Here is a 14399-nt window from a genome sequence, read left to right on the forward strand (position 1 = left end):
TCGCCACAAAGTTTACCATGGCATGCAAATTGGCAGGTGATGTTTACCCTGGACCGCAGCTTCCTCTGCTTTGGTTTCAGGCCCATTTAAAAAATCTAAAAAACCGAGTATCAATGTACATTCTACCGGAGGGATGACCGGTTGCCCCCCAGCACAGGTCATGTGATCACTGAACTCTTAGTCTGTGTGTATCTTTAGTATGTCCACCAATTCAATGTATTCATCCAGGACCGGATCACTTATCCAGCTCTTATCATTAGAATTTTTTTTTTTTTTTTTTAAATCATAATGTCGGAAATTTTAAGGCTTGAGCTCCACAAAGCTGCACATTCACCATTTACTTCCTGGTTATGCACATTAGTTTTGCTGGCGGGAGTTTGACTATTTGGATCTTGCTGTGAGCTTGGAGCAACCACTGAAGATACAAATGTGAAGGCCTTAGCTGGAGGACATGACAAATTACTTTTCCAGGTTGTAAGTGCTCTGCCAGGAGGCCGCGTAGATGAACTCATGGAGACTGCCGCTCTGGTTGTTGATGATACATCTATTTTTTACATCTTGCATCCAAAACTCCACCTCTAATTGGGTGGGGTGTAGAGTCTTTGCAATCTCATCCTGGGTGGGGTGCCTTACTTTCTGATATTCTAGACAATCTGAATAGCAGTCATAGGATAACCAGGGGACCCAGAACATGTCACTGGCATATAAGTCATGTAGAGCCAAGATGCTGGATTTAAATGGTTCTTAAAGGGGTATTCCCATGAAGACAAGATTCTTAAATATACTCAGGATAACAAAATAACACATTCTCTAATACACTGTTGTTGACAAAAATACAGCATTTCACAGATCTAATTCCAACCTGTCCTGGTGTACACAATTTCGGTTGCCCTGGGATCCGACTGTTAATCTTCTGACTTTAGGGTCAGGAAGACATATTCTTCTCCTGTCTGACACTGCACTGACTTGCCCTTTGCCTTCAGCCCCACCCACTGCATTCCAAGAGGAGCTCACACACACACAGACTTCCTGCAGCATGAGGAGAGTAAAGCTACAGACAGATAAGGTCTTTATCCGGGGGAGGGAGGCACAGCAGATCTGAAAGTGTATGTTGTCGCTGAGCTGTAGCACAGTTGAGAATGTAATTGTATGTTATATATATGTATGTATGTATATATATATATATATATGTTATATCTCATCTCTACTTCTATGTGGCAGATAGTAGGGAGTGTTCAGAAGTTAAATAAAAGTGTAGATAAACCTGTACCCTGATAATCTAAGCACATTGCCAGCACACAGCATCTCATAGTACAGAGGAATCATGAAGTGTCTGCTAAGAGAGTGTAAATTTAAAGGATTAAAAATGATGGGGTTTTTTGTGTAAACTAGGGGATTGAAATTTGAGAATCTGTTTCATCGGCAAACCCCTTTAACTTTTCAGAAATCAATGAAAATAATGGAGATACCATATAATAATCTTTGTAACTTATTTTGTAAAGTTAATTTTTGTTACTTTTTTCTTTCCTAATCTGCTTTTTACAGAATTTCCTTGCAGTCTGTCTTGCTAGCAACAGGATAGAAGCTCACTGAGGAGTCTATGGAGAGGGAGGGGGAGCAGTGAGTCAAAGTCTCCTCCCAGCAGCTTAGAGACAACTGAAAACTAACTCACAGACACTGAAGACAGAAAAGGGGTTGATAATGGAGATTACATGAACTCACATACACAGTCTGTAAACAGACAGGACTACTGACTACACCAGTTATTAGTTGGTCTAGTGTCCAACTGAAATTTCTGGCTCACGTTCTAGGTCACGCCCCATTTTCCCGAGGTCACACCTCCTTTTCAGACAAGTTGGGGGAAAAAACTGCCTGAAAATAGTCTAAAACAGGCACAACTGTTACTCGCCCCCACTGCATCCCATTTTTATATTTGCCTCCTCCCACCAGTAAAATCATTCCCAAAAACTTTTTCTGTCCTTGTCTATTGCGGCGCCGCCCACCTGGAAATGGTCCAATGACCTATAACCATAGGTGCAGAATTCTGCTCTACCCTTCCTTCATGGTTGAACGCTGAAGCTCAGACCAGCTAGAAAGCTTCCTAAGGTGTGTAAAGATAGACTGATTGATTATCAATTACTTCCAGGTAACATTGTGTAGAAACACGCAGCGTCAGCATACAGAAACCGAGTATGGAATGGTAACAATACAGTTACATTAACGTGTTCTCTCACCTTAAAGGAAACCTACCACCATGGATTTACCTATTACGGTAGATCTGCTGGTAGGTGCCTCTAATGTATGTAAGAATAGCCCCTTTTAAGGGCTAATCCTTTAGTCCCCTTTATCTTTTTTAATCTTTGTGATAATATGCTAATTTACCAAAGAGGCTACTGGGGCGTGGAGTAGCCGATGCTGAGGCTACACGGCGCAGCTACTCCACGCCCCAGTAGCCTCTTTGGTAAATTAGCATATTATCACAAAGATTAAAAAAGATAAAGGGGACTAAAGGATTAGCCCCTAAAAGGGGCTATTCTTACATACATTAGAGGCACCTACCAGCAGATCTACCGTAATAGGTAAATCCATGGTGGTAGGTTTCCTTTAAGGTGAGAGAACACGTTAATGTAACTGTATTGTTACCATTCCATACTCGGTTTCTGTATGCTGACGCTGCGTGTTTCTACACAATGTTACCTGGAAGTAATTGATAATCAATCAGTCTATCTTTACACACCTTAGGAAGCTTTCTAGCTGGTCTGAGCTTCAGCGTTCAACCATGAAGGAAGGGTAGAGCCTCCTTAATCCCCCTACCCAGATATCTTCAGTGCACTGCTACGAGGAGCTGCGCGCACTCGTCCGCGAAGCCGGCGCTCTGCGCATGTGCAGAACACAGGCCGTCGGCTGCGTGGTCTCGGGTTCAAAACCGGAGCTACTGCACATGCGCAGGACGCCGGCTTCGCAGACGAGTGCGCGCAGCTCCTTATAGCTGCGCGCTGAAGATGTCTGGGTATGAGGATCAAAGAGGCTACTGGGGCGTGGAGTAGCCGCGTCGTGTAGCCTCAGCTCCGGCTACTCCACGCCCCATTATCATATTATCACAGTTAAAGATTAAAAAAGATAAAGGGGACTAAAGGATTAGCCCTTAAAAGGGCTATCCTTACATATATTAGAGGCACCTACCACCGGATCTACCTTAATAGGTAGATCTGTGGTGGTAGGTTTCCTTTAAGACCACTATGAAGATGGTAATTTTCTCACCAGCTTATAAACAGGGAACGGAACAGGAGGAAGAGAGTGCCATTCTCTGTGTAGTGGCTGAAATGAGTCACTGCAGTTTGGCTCCAATTCATATGAATGCAAGCTGATCTGCAGTAACCTGATCAGACCACAACACAGAGAACGGCGCTGACCGCTTCCTATTCCATTCTCTATGTATCCAATGCGGAGTATATTATCTCTGGGGGTGCTGCGTTATGGAGGCCCATCAATCTGACATAGAGGACCCATACCATAAAGTCTTGATAATTGTCTTCCCAGAATCCCCCGTTTCTCCAAAGACTTTTCCTAACACACTGCTCCTATACATGAAGCCCCCAAAGCATTGAAGACTTTGTCATGTTTATGACGTGCAGCAATTTATTGATGAGACACCTTTACCACAACAGGTACCTTATAAACCTTCCAGGCCTCGCTCATAATAATTAATTCTTTCATAGGTGGAGGTGGGGAGGGGGAGGGGGGACTCGCACTGTTGTGCCGACTAGACGAAAATGTCTCTAACAATCTCCCTTTTTTTTCCCATTTTTTCTTTAAAATATGTGAACTTTTGAAAGTGTGCCCAGCGCGTTTTGACTGGCGTCTTAAAGTAATGGCCTCAGTGTTTTCTGCACATGAAAGCTTTTTGGATAATGTAAAAAATATACCGGCAGGGGTTGTATTTTTCATCTTTGACACAAATGTTTATTTTTTAAGAATTTACTCAAGTCTACTGAACCTCGGCGTACATGTTATTGATTTAAAAGTTCATTTGGTCTAAGTGATGTGCTGTGTGTATACCAGAAGCCCTGAAATGAAATCCATGTGTACCGGCCGGGGCTCCGACGTGGAGCGGACTACTGCTAGTTCCATACATTACAGCCGGAGATTACTGGCTTCTCCTCGCTTCTGTCGTGTAGACGAGAAAATGAATTGTGTATGTTGTACAACACGGGACAATCTGCCAGATCCTGCGCTGCCGGAGTGATAAACAAACTGGATTCGTTTTGTGGAACATGTGATTTACAAGGTGCTAAAGGTTTCATCCTTCGAGTTTTTTTGTGTTTTATAGGATTTTGTTTTTGTGTATTTGTAAGGTATTTAGTTTTAGATTTTCTTTTATAAAATGTATCAAATATGTTACAAAATCAGATGTAAAAAAAAAATGCTGACTTAGGCTACATGGGCACACGTCGGTGCCGGGGAGAGGAGGAGGTGAGCGCTGCTCACCCCTGCCCTTCTCCATAGGGATATATGTTGCACGGTGCCGTATGCCGAGAAAAGATTGGACATGTCCTATCTTTTCACGGCTATGGAACGGTACAGTGCCGCACTCGCATTGCCGGCCTATGGGGGACGTACATATACGTCCCCATATATACTTCCCCCATACGGCCGAGTGAATGAGGCCTTAAATATATCCTGAGCAAAATGAAACTGTTCCCGGGAAATTGCTAAAGATGTGTTGGTATTGAAGATATTGGCCATGCTCCCTTTTTTTTTTAGACACCCCACTTGTTGGTGATATCAGTGCTGTATGAATCCACCTTCACAATTTGTACAATCTCCCAAGACTAGTGGTGACTTTTTTTTTTAGCAGCCCCAGAGAAGTTCCATGCACTTGCACTAGTGTGTATTTTATCAATTTTTTATATCAGACCGGCCCCCCCACCACACCTACAATTCACTATATGAAGAGTCTAGCGACATCTTCACAGTCTACCATGCACCACACCATACAAAGTTCTATGTTTGAGGTTGCAGCTAGAGATGAGTGGACCCGACCTTTAACTTAGATGTTTGGCATTCTGGTCTCTCTGCCTAATGCGGTTGCATGATATGTTGCCAATATGGTGCACATTTACTTCAGCAACTAAGCATGGGTGTGATTGGCCAGGTGGACCCCACTGACCAATTAAAGCCATCCCTAGTTGCTAGGGGTGTAAATTGCTAGCGGATTGGCTGAATGGCAGCACATCACGCAACATGTACAGGTTAGGTGGAGTGACCCGAAAACCAAACACCAAGTCCCTGTTATGAAAATAGTACTTAGTGCAGAGAAGTCGAGGAAATCGATGCACTCGATACAATAGAACTTTTTTGGTCCGTTAGGACACAAGGGATTCTTTCTATTTAATATCATGTCCCGGGAGCAGTTCCTTGTTTTACAGTTCAATTGTTTTCGGAATGAAAGACATTTGGTAATGCACAGTCCGGCTCCTAATCTGTCAGATCAAAATATTTGTGAAAAAAAGTTTTTATTTTCGGCTCAAACTTTTCATAGTTTCGACTGCTATGGTCTTTCTAAAACACCAATGCCATTGTACTAAGAGTCGGGAGAGAAATCACGTGAAGGCTTCTCGCCAAATTCTTAGTACAGTGACATTGGTGTTTGACAAAGTGGTAGAAAAGTCACCTCACATGAAACGTATAGGCCACAAAAAAAAGGTCACATCACTTTATTTCATAGGTGCTTGATGCCTAGATTTACTTTTCCTTGATTCTTTTCCAACCCACCACATTGCAAACGGGTGTGTAAGAGTGTCCAAAAACTATTTGTAAATTGTCTAATATTTTCTAAATTAATTTTTGACCAAGTCAAACACCGTATTCCCCTTTGCCAAAAACTTAAGGGAGCACTTTTTCAAAATATGTAGACAACCTTTAGACACCAAAGTCTAAAGCTCTAACGTTTAGAGCCTGTCATTGACCAGTATCGTCCTGTAATACGCATCAGAAATGTCTTGTCTAGTGTAACATAAAATATTTTGTAGCCGATTCCTACTCTTACTCACCATAGAGGGAAGATGTTCCTTCAATAGGACAAGAGACAAAATAGATGCCAGTAAAGTATATACAGGTGGTCCCCTACTTAAGGACACCCGACTTACAGACAACCCCTAGTTACAGACAGATCTCTGCCCCCTGTGACCTCTGGTGAAGCTCTTTGGATGTTACTATAGTCCCAGGCTGCAGGGATCAGCTGTACGGTGTCCAGTCTAATGACGTTTTATTGATAATCCTTGGTCCCATTAAAGCAAAAAATTTAGAAAACCCAATTGTCACTGGGACTAAAAAAAAAATTTTGTCGGGAGCTACAATTATAAAATTATAAAAGTTCCGACTTGCATACATACAAATTCAACTTAAGTACAAACCCAAAGAACCTATCTTGTACGTAACCCGGGGACTTGCTGTAATAGGTGCATTGGACTGAGCGAGTCCTGACCTCATGTTTGGGTCTCCTCCAACTCTCACTCTATTAGCTATTTTTTTTAAGCTTTTTTTAAAGATTATTTTCTACTTTTGGATATCGGTGGGCTTTTTGAGGACCTCTGGATGCAGCGCTGTATCTTTTCACCTTCAGTATTTGTTAATGTGCCGTAACCCATTTTATTTGTGAAATAACAAAACCGAGTATTCAAGGCGAAATCAGAAAAGCATTTTACGAGGAAATATTTTTGATTTTTATAAAACATTCATTGTTTGTATAAAACCATAATTGCCTATTTACAGTAACACTGTATCCCAGCAGTAGCCGTGTAGCTTAACGGGATTAGAGAGCATTAGGAGCGATGGCTGCTCGGAGCTAATGAATGTGCTGGCAGCAGCGCGCTCTGTTTATTTTATCCTCAACGCCGGGGTCAGAAGTGCATTGTAATACACTACGTATTGTTCCTACTCGCAGCCTATCGATTCGTCATCTACACGTAATTATTACACGCCGCAGTTATTGGGAGGGGAGAGGCGCCAACGTCTAAATCCAGAGGTGTGATTTGGCCAAGAATGTTAACGGCATTGAACATCTGTCAGATTTCTGATTTCCTAATGATTATAGAGCAATTCCAGACTGAAAGTTTATTTTTAGGTGCATTTTTTTTTTTTTTTGGGAATGTCAGTGTTTTCTATACACCCATCACAACATAGTCCTCCACGTCGCTTTGCTCTGCACAGAGACAAGAGGCTGCTTCATTAAATATATAGGGGGTCCTTTAGTAACAACATTTAATTTTATTTAAAAAGGCTGAGAATGCATTAAAATAATAAGACATATTTATCACATTTATCCCATTCTGACAGTTTCTAGGCCTTCATCAGTCCCTAGTTCCTGCTTCCTCGCAAGAAATGTCCATATTTCCTGTGTATTAAGAGGAAGTATGAACCACTGTGTCCAGTGATTGGTTTAGTTGTTATTTCCTGTGCATTGAGGGGAGGTATGAACCACTGTGTCCAGTGATTGGCTGAGTTATCATTTCCTGTGCATTGAGAGGAAGTACAGGCGGTCCCCTACTTAAGAACACTCGACTTACATACGACCCCTAGTTACAAACGCACCTCTGGATATTGGTAATTTATTGTACTTTAGTCCTAGACTACAATAAACAGATGTAACAGTTATCACAGGCGTCTGTAATGAAGGTTTATTGTTAATCCTGATTCTTATGACAATCCAACATTTTTAAAATCCAATTGTCACAGAGACCAAAAAAGTTCTGGCTGGGATTACAATGATAAAATATACAGTTCCGACTTACATACAAACTCAACTTAAGAACAAACCTACAGACCCTATCTTGTATGTAACCCGGGGACTGCCTGTATAAGCCATTGTGTCCAGTGATTGGCTGAGTTATAATTTCCTGTGCAATGAGAGGAAGTATGAACCACTGTGTCCAGTGATTGGCTGAGTTATCATTTCCTGTTTATAAGAGGAAGTATGAACCACTGTGTCCAGTGATTGGCTGAGTTATCATTTCCTGTTTATAAGAGGAAGTATGAACCACTGTGTCCAATGATTGGCTGAGTTATCATTTCCTGTGCATTGAGGTGATTGGCTGTAATATAATTTTCTGTATATCAAGAGGAAGTAGGAAGAGGAGTCTTCCAGGGGATCAGAAAGCTAAAATATACAAAACTATATATAAGAAGTCTCTTTGTGTCTAAAGGCAGAAGTTTGTAGTTTTCAGTAGCTACAGTAATTAATTGCCTTGCCCTATCTGTTCAGCTCCTCCTGCTCTATAACATGGTGTTTCCAGTTAGGACACACAATCTGCTCAGCTACTGCTCTATAACATGCTGCCTGCAGATAGCAATGCTATTTTAGCACACAACGCTGTCAGAGTTTTACCTGACTCCATTGGGCCTCTCCTTTTGTAGACAGCTACTATGTGTGTCTAATCTTTCTAATCGTGGTCTTCTCTTCCACTTGGCACTCTCTCACTTACCACTTATTGTTATTATGAGACTAAAACCTCACTCATCGCTATAATCGCTTCTCTTGTGTGATGAGGCTTATACAGTATGTGGGTGGAATGATAGGGATTAAAAGAGGCAGTTGTGTATATAATGCTGGTATAGATGCTTTGAATCACCTAGCGGTGATGTTATTCATGTTGTTTTTGGTCATCCTGTGGCTTTTATCTGTTAAGAGACTTCACCGGGCCAAGAAAATTGGATGCCAAAATCATCTGTAAGTGAAGATTCCCTGGTTCTACTTGGTGCCTCTCCGAACCGATTCCTGAAAGCCTACCGCCGTCACCGAAATCCTATTTTTACCTAAAACTTAAGGTCATATATTTTAGACCCTGTTCTTGCCCTTCAGTTTTCCCCTTGTAGGATTTGTCACCCATCTTTTTCTAACCCCCTGACTCTACCTATCTGTATATGTACTTCTCCTTGGACATTGGGTATGTGACGTATCTGCACTTCTGCTCTCTTGTCATTGGCTGCTGGGTTTGGTTTTTATGGTTTTCTGAAGCACTGATTAGCTTCATTTATCCCGCTGCTTTGGCCTCTCATTAAATGTCAGGACAATGTTATAGGTACAATTAGAAGGAATAAAACTGGCGGTGACCCCTTTCTTACGAAGAACGTTCACATGTGCCGGTGATTAAGTAGAGCTCCTTTCCAGACCGAGATTTAACGACACATTACACAATGGAAAGATGTGCAGCCAGGAGATAATGGGGCAGGTTCCCTTGTTCCATGCTCAGCAACCACGAACCCACCACCACCTAGGGGTTGACAAAGCGAAACACACCCGACACGTACAATGTGTGTAATTGTGTTAATCTTTCATCACTGCGATCCATCATGCACACGATGAGAAATTCGACGATGGATAGCCATATTTTCCACAGCTAGCACATGTCCCTATTGACTTGGGCTTATAGGCACAGGCGTGGAGTCCACAGCCCCATGAAAGAACGTGCTACCGGAGCAAAAGGTCCCATTCCAACTCGTGTTTGGCTAAACCGAATTTCTAACTCTAATCCTAACGGTAACACTAAAACTACATCTATTGTAAAAATATGTGGAAGGTCGTCAAAATCGGATGGGACCGTTTAATAAAATGAATCCGTAAATAGTAGATAGTTAATAGGTAGATCCGTGTTGGTAGGTTTCCTTTAAAGAACTAGAGGAGTTTATGTAACAATTAGAGTGTCATCGGTTCAGATCGATTCAATTTGGACTTCACCTGAGTCTTCAATGATTGGCTCTTCTCTACTAAGGATGGATGATCTGATCTGCGAGTGTTTGACATGAGATGTACAGGTGACCAATGTGGCTTCTTTACAGTCCATCAAGCACAGGTCAAGTGTCCGTGGTTGGTATTGGATTTATTGGTCCAAGGGCCATGTTGTCATACTGTTCAACTTTAAGGGGCTGCATCAGTAACCAGCACCCTAAATGCACCCCCAACCACAGAACAGCAAAAAATGAAATTATAAATGTTTGAGTGCAGCAATAAATACCTCCCCAGAATCCAAATACTGAATTCGGAGCAGACAATAATAATGGAGACCGCAGAGCAGATAATAATTCTACTGGAGACCCCAGAGCAGACAACGATAATAATAGAGAGACCCGAAGAGAAGACAATAGTAATACCCCTGCAGCATAAATCTAATACTTAAGACCCCCCCAAAGCAGACATTAATACTGGAGACCCCACAGAGTGGACAAATACTAGAGACCCCAGAGCAGACAAAGAATAAATACATTTTCTCCTTTCCTGGCTCCTCTTCTCCTCCTTGCGCCACACCGCAGCTTCTTCTCCACTCCATATGTTGCTCTGCTCTGTGTTTCGGTTCTGGTTGTGTGCGCCAGCATCAGGAATCCAGAGCAGACCTGCTCCAGAAAAAGTAGGGGGTCCGAGGGCAGTCAAGTACAATTGATAGGTACTTACCACTCTTGAGGCCACTCTCCCCGTCAGAAAGGCGCATGCAACCTGTGTGAAGAGTCAGGACACTGATCGGAGCAGCAGAAGGTACTTTGGGGCAATGAGAACTTCTCAGCTGCAATCACCGCTACCTGGTCTCCTGCACCAATGAACGTGTCCCTCAGTTTTGTTCCTTTCTTTATGGAAACGCTCACTGGACTTTAGTCAGCTGGGGGCAGACTGCAACTTATGGCTTCACAGGCCGCATATAGCCTGTCGGTTTGGGTTGTGCATCCTCTTCTAGGCTTTTAGTTGAGATGAATGTGGCTGCACTTTATGTACATGCTCAGCAGTGAAGCTCCTCTGCTACTGATCATCGGAATAAGGTACTAGCCCACATTTATCCCAGCACTGCCAGAGCCACCAGGAAAGCAGGACTGTGGAGTCGGTGACCATTTTGGTGGAGCTGGAGGGAAATTGAGGAGTTGGAAGCTCGGCTTACCGACTCCGCAGCCCTTCTATAGTGACCTCCTGGGGTCATTTTTCCGTCTTTATGTCGAAATGGACCTTCAAATTATTTGTTTTGTAAAATCCATATAATCTTTTTTTTTCCAACTTTGCAGAAAAGAGCAGTACCTCACATGCCCCGAATCTAATCAGAAGAAAAGTTGATTTTACTCCTGCCAAGCAAATAGGACGATCATTTTTCACATTCTTACATTTTCCAGGGTAGTTTCAAGTTAGATTATGTTACTGTTGCTTATGAGTTCCTGCAAAAACTCCCCGAGCCCCTGCCCTGGTTGTAGCAGTAAGGGCCCAAGTGAATTTTACAGGGGGGGGGGAAATATTGCTAACGTTTCCCGCAGTATGTTTTCTGTTGTCTGCCATAGATACAGTTAATGTTTTGTGTGCGTCTGATTAGTGTGGAAAAAAAAAAAAATTAATGCAGTTCTGTATTATGATTTATGGACTGAAGTCCGTGCCCGGTGTCACTTTGCCAACTCTGAAGTCGACTTTTTTTTTTTTTTTTAAACGTTTTTTCGATTTGGATATTAGAACCGGCTACTGTTTTTGTTGATCTTTTTCTTCTTGTGAATGGGTCTAATTCAAATCTTAGCAGCATGGGATCTGAGAATTATTAATGCTCCAATTCAGACAGTGATATTGAGTGAAACATTGGCAAAGTGGAGCGAGATGGAGAGCGCTAGAATTTCATCAAATCGTTTTCAGGTGCATTTTTTTTTTTTTACTTCTCCCCGCAGCTCGTGTAATGTGAGTTTTGAAGTTCCCATTCACTCGGCTTCCTGTAACTTTTGTAGTGGATTCAGTGAATTTTAAGTTTATCTCTAATAAACTCGTCCCTGTACTTCACAATTTGTAGTTTTATGTTCTATTTACAATGGTCAAAAATTTGGAAATCAAATTTTCTTATATCCTCTATACAGATAATACAGAAGAGGAACCTTACCTGTTGCCCAGGATTCTCATCTGTAGCATCCAGCGTTACATAGACAATGTGTAATGTTTCATGCGCACTGTGGTGTTACTGCTGGGAATTTACTTAGTGTTCAATTTCCTAACAGATTCCTGGTGTTTATTTGGGTCCCAGCAGGGGGATGCCATGTGATCTCTTTTTTATCAAGGGGAAACCATATCTCGGTTGAAGATGAACCTTTTAGAGGCCAAGTGCCCAAAATGCAGCCTAGGATTCTAGAGTTGGAGTTGTGATAAAATGTTCCGACTCCACAAACAGAAAATAAATTTTATAAAAATTATGAAATTTCCTTTAAGTGTCTGTAAGATTCCTGATCTAAGAATTGAGGCGAGGGATGAACAACATTGTCATACTGCCTAATTTTAAGGGGCCGCACTGGTAACCAGCACCCTAGATGGACCATTAGCCGCAGCACAGAACAAATTATAAATACCACAGTACAGCAATGAATACCAGCCCAGCAACCAAACACTACATTCTGAGCAGACAATAATAGTACAGACCCAAGAACGGACTAATACTAATACTGGAGACCCCCAAAGCAGAAAAATAATACTAGAGACCCATAGCAGATAACAATAGCACCGGAAAATCCATAGACAGAAAATACTGCAGAATCCTAGAGCATAAAACTATTAATACTGGAGACCCCGGAGCAGACAAATACTAATACTGGAGACCCCCAGAGCAGACAAATACTAATACTGGAGACCCCAGGAGCGGACAAATACTAATACTAATACTGGAGACCCCGGAGCAGACAAATACTAATACTGGAGACCCCCAGAGCAGACAAATACTAATACTGGTGACCCCCGAAGCAGACAAATACTAATACTGGAGACCCCCGAAGCAGACAAATACTAATACTGGAGACCCCAGGAGGGGACAAATACTAATACTGGAGACCCCAGGAGGGGACAAATACTAATACTGGAGACCCCAGGAGGGGACAAATACTAATACTGGAGACCCCATATCAGACAACAATACTGCAAAATGACTGAGCATGAAACTACTAATACTGGACACCCCGAGAGCAGACAATACTGGAGACCCCAGAGCATAAAATTAATAATTTATGAAGACCCACAGAGCAGGCAAAAAATTATAAATCCTCTCCTGGCCTCCTGCACCAATGACTGCAAACCCCTGCTGACACGTGTTTCTGCCTTTTACTTATTCCAACATTGTCCAGCTAGTAGGTTATCATAGGAACAATATGCACTAAGCATTCAAGCCCTTCTGTAAATGACGTGACTTTAATAGTCCAATATTTTCTCTTTTTCAGTTGCAGCAGGCGGCCGACGTGTCCCAGATGAGAGGGGCCAGGGTGATTTCAGCTGAAGATCTCCTATTCCTTATGCGCAGAGATAAGGTAAAGAGTATGGCTATGGGTTTATTCTACAATGCTATCCACACACATACTGTCAGCTTTATTGTAGGCTTATAGCTATGATAACTGCCCTTAAAGCAAAAAAAAAAAAAACTTACTGTGACAGTAATGTTCAGGCATACGATGGAGTTGTATCGCTGTGATCACAAGATTTAGAAGCTATATTAACGTTTGGCATATTATACCTATTTATTAAATTCAACAATTGTTCATTTAACCTACAACACTATTTTCCCCAATGTACAGGAATATAACTACTATAATACTGCCCCTATGGACAAGAATATAACTACTATAATACTGCCCCCCCCATGTACAAGAATATAACTACTATAATACTGCCCCCTATGTACAGGAATATAACTACTATAATACTGCCCCCTATGTACAAGAATATAACTACTATAATACTGCCCACTATGTACAAGAATATAACTACTATAATACTGCCCCCTATGTACAAGAATATAACTACTATAATACTGCCCCCTATGTACAAGAACATAACTACTATAATACTACCCCTATGTACAAGAATATAACTACTATAATACTGCCCCCTATGTACAAGAATATAACTACTATAATACTGCCCCCTATGGACAAGAATATAACTACTATAATACTGCCCCCTATGGACAAGAATATAACTACTATAATACTGCCCCCTATGTACAAGAATATAACTACTATAATACTGCCCCCCCCATGTACAAGAATATAACTACTATAATACTGCCCCCAATGTACAAGAATATAACTACTATAATACTGCCCCCTATGTACAGGAATACAACTACTATAATACTGCCCCCTATGTACAGGAATACAACTACTATAATACTGCCCCCTATGTACAAGAATATAACTACTATAATACTGCCCCCTATGTACAGAGATATAATTACTATAATACTGCCCCCTATGTACAGGAATATAACTACTATAATACTGCCCCCTATGTACAGGAATATAACTACTATAATACTGCCCCCTATGTACAAGAATATAACTCCTATAATACTGCCCCCTATGTACAAGAATAAAACTACTATAATACTGTCCTCTATGTACAAGAATATAACTAC

General features: G+C 41.6%; 1 protein-coding gene across 6 annotated transcripts in view; it reads left to right on the plus strand.

The window, feature by feature from the left end:
• Positions 1-14399, plus strand: part of SUPT3H (SPT3 homolog, SAGA and STAGA complex component) — a 335908-nt gene that overhangs the window by 205325 nt on the left and 116184 nt on the right. For all 6 annotated transcript variants that reach the window (XM_072143733.1, XM_072143734.1, XM_072143732.1 and 3 more), the window contains one exon: positions 13207-13293. In XM_072143733.1, coding sequence (XP_071999834.1) covers positions 13207-13293 — 87 coding nt within the window. The remainder of the gene's footprint in view (positions 1-13206; positions 13294-14399) is intronic.

Source organism: Engystomops pustulosus, chromosome 3, assembly GCF_040894005.1.
Source record: "Engystomops pustulosus chromosome 3, aEngPut4.maternal, whole genome shotgun sequence".
Classification (NCBI taxonomy): domain Eukaryota; kingdom Metazoa; phylum Chordata; class Amphibia; order Anura; family Leptodactylidae; genus Engystomops; species Engystomops pustulosus.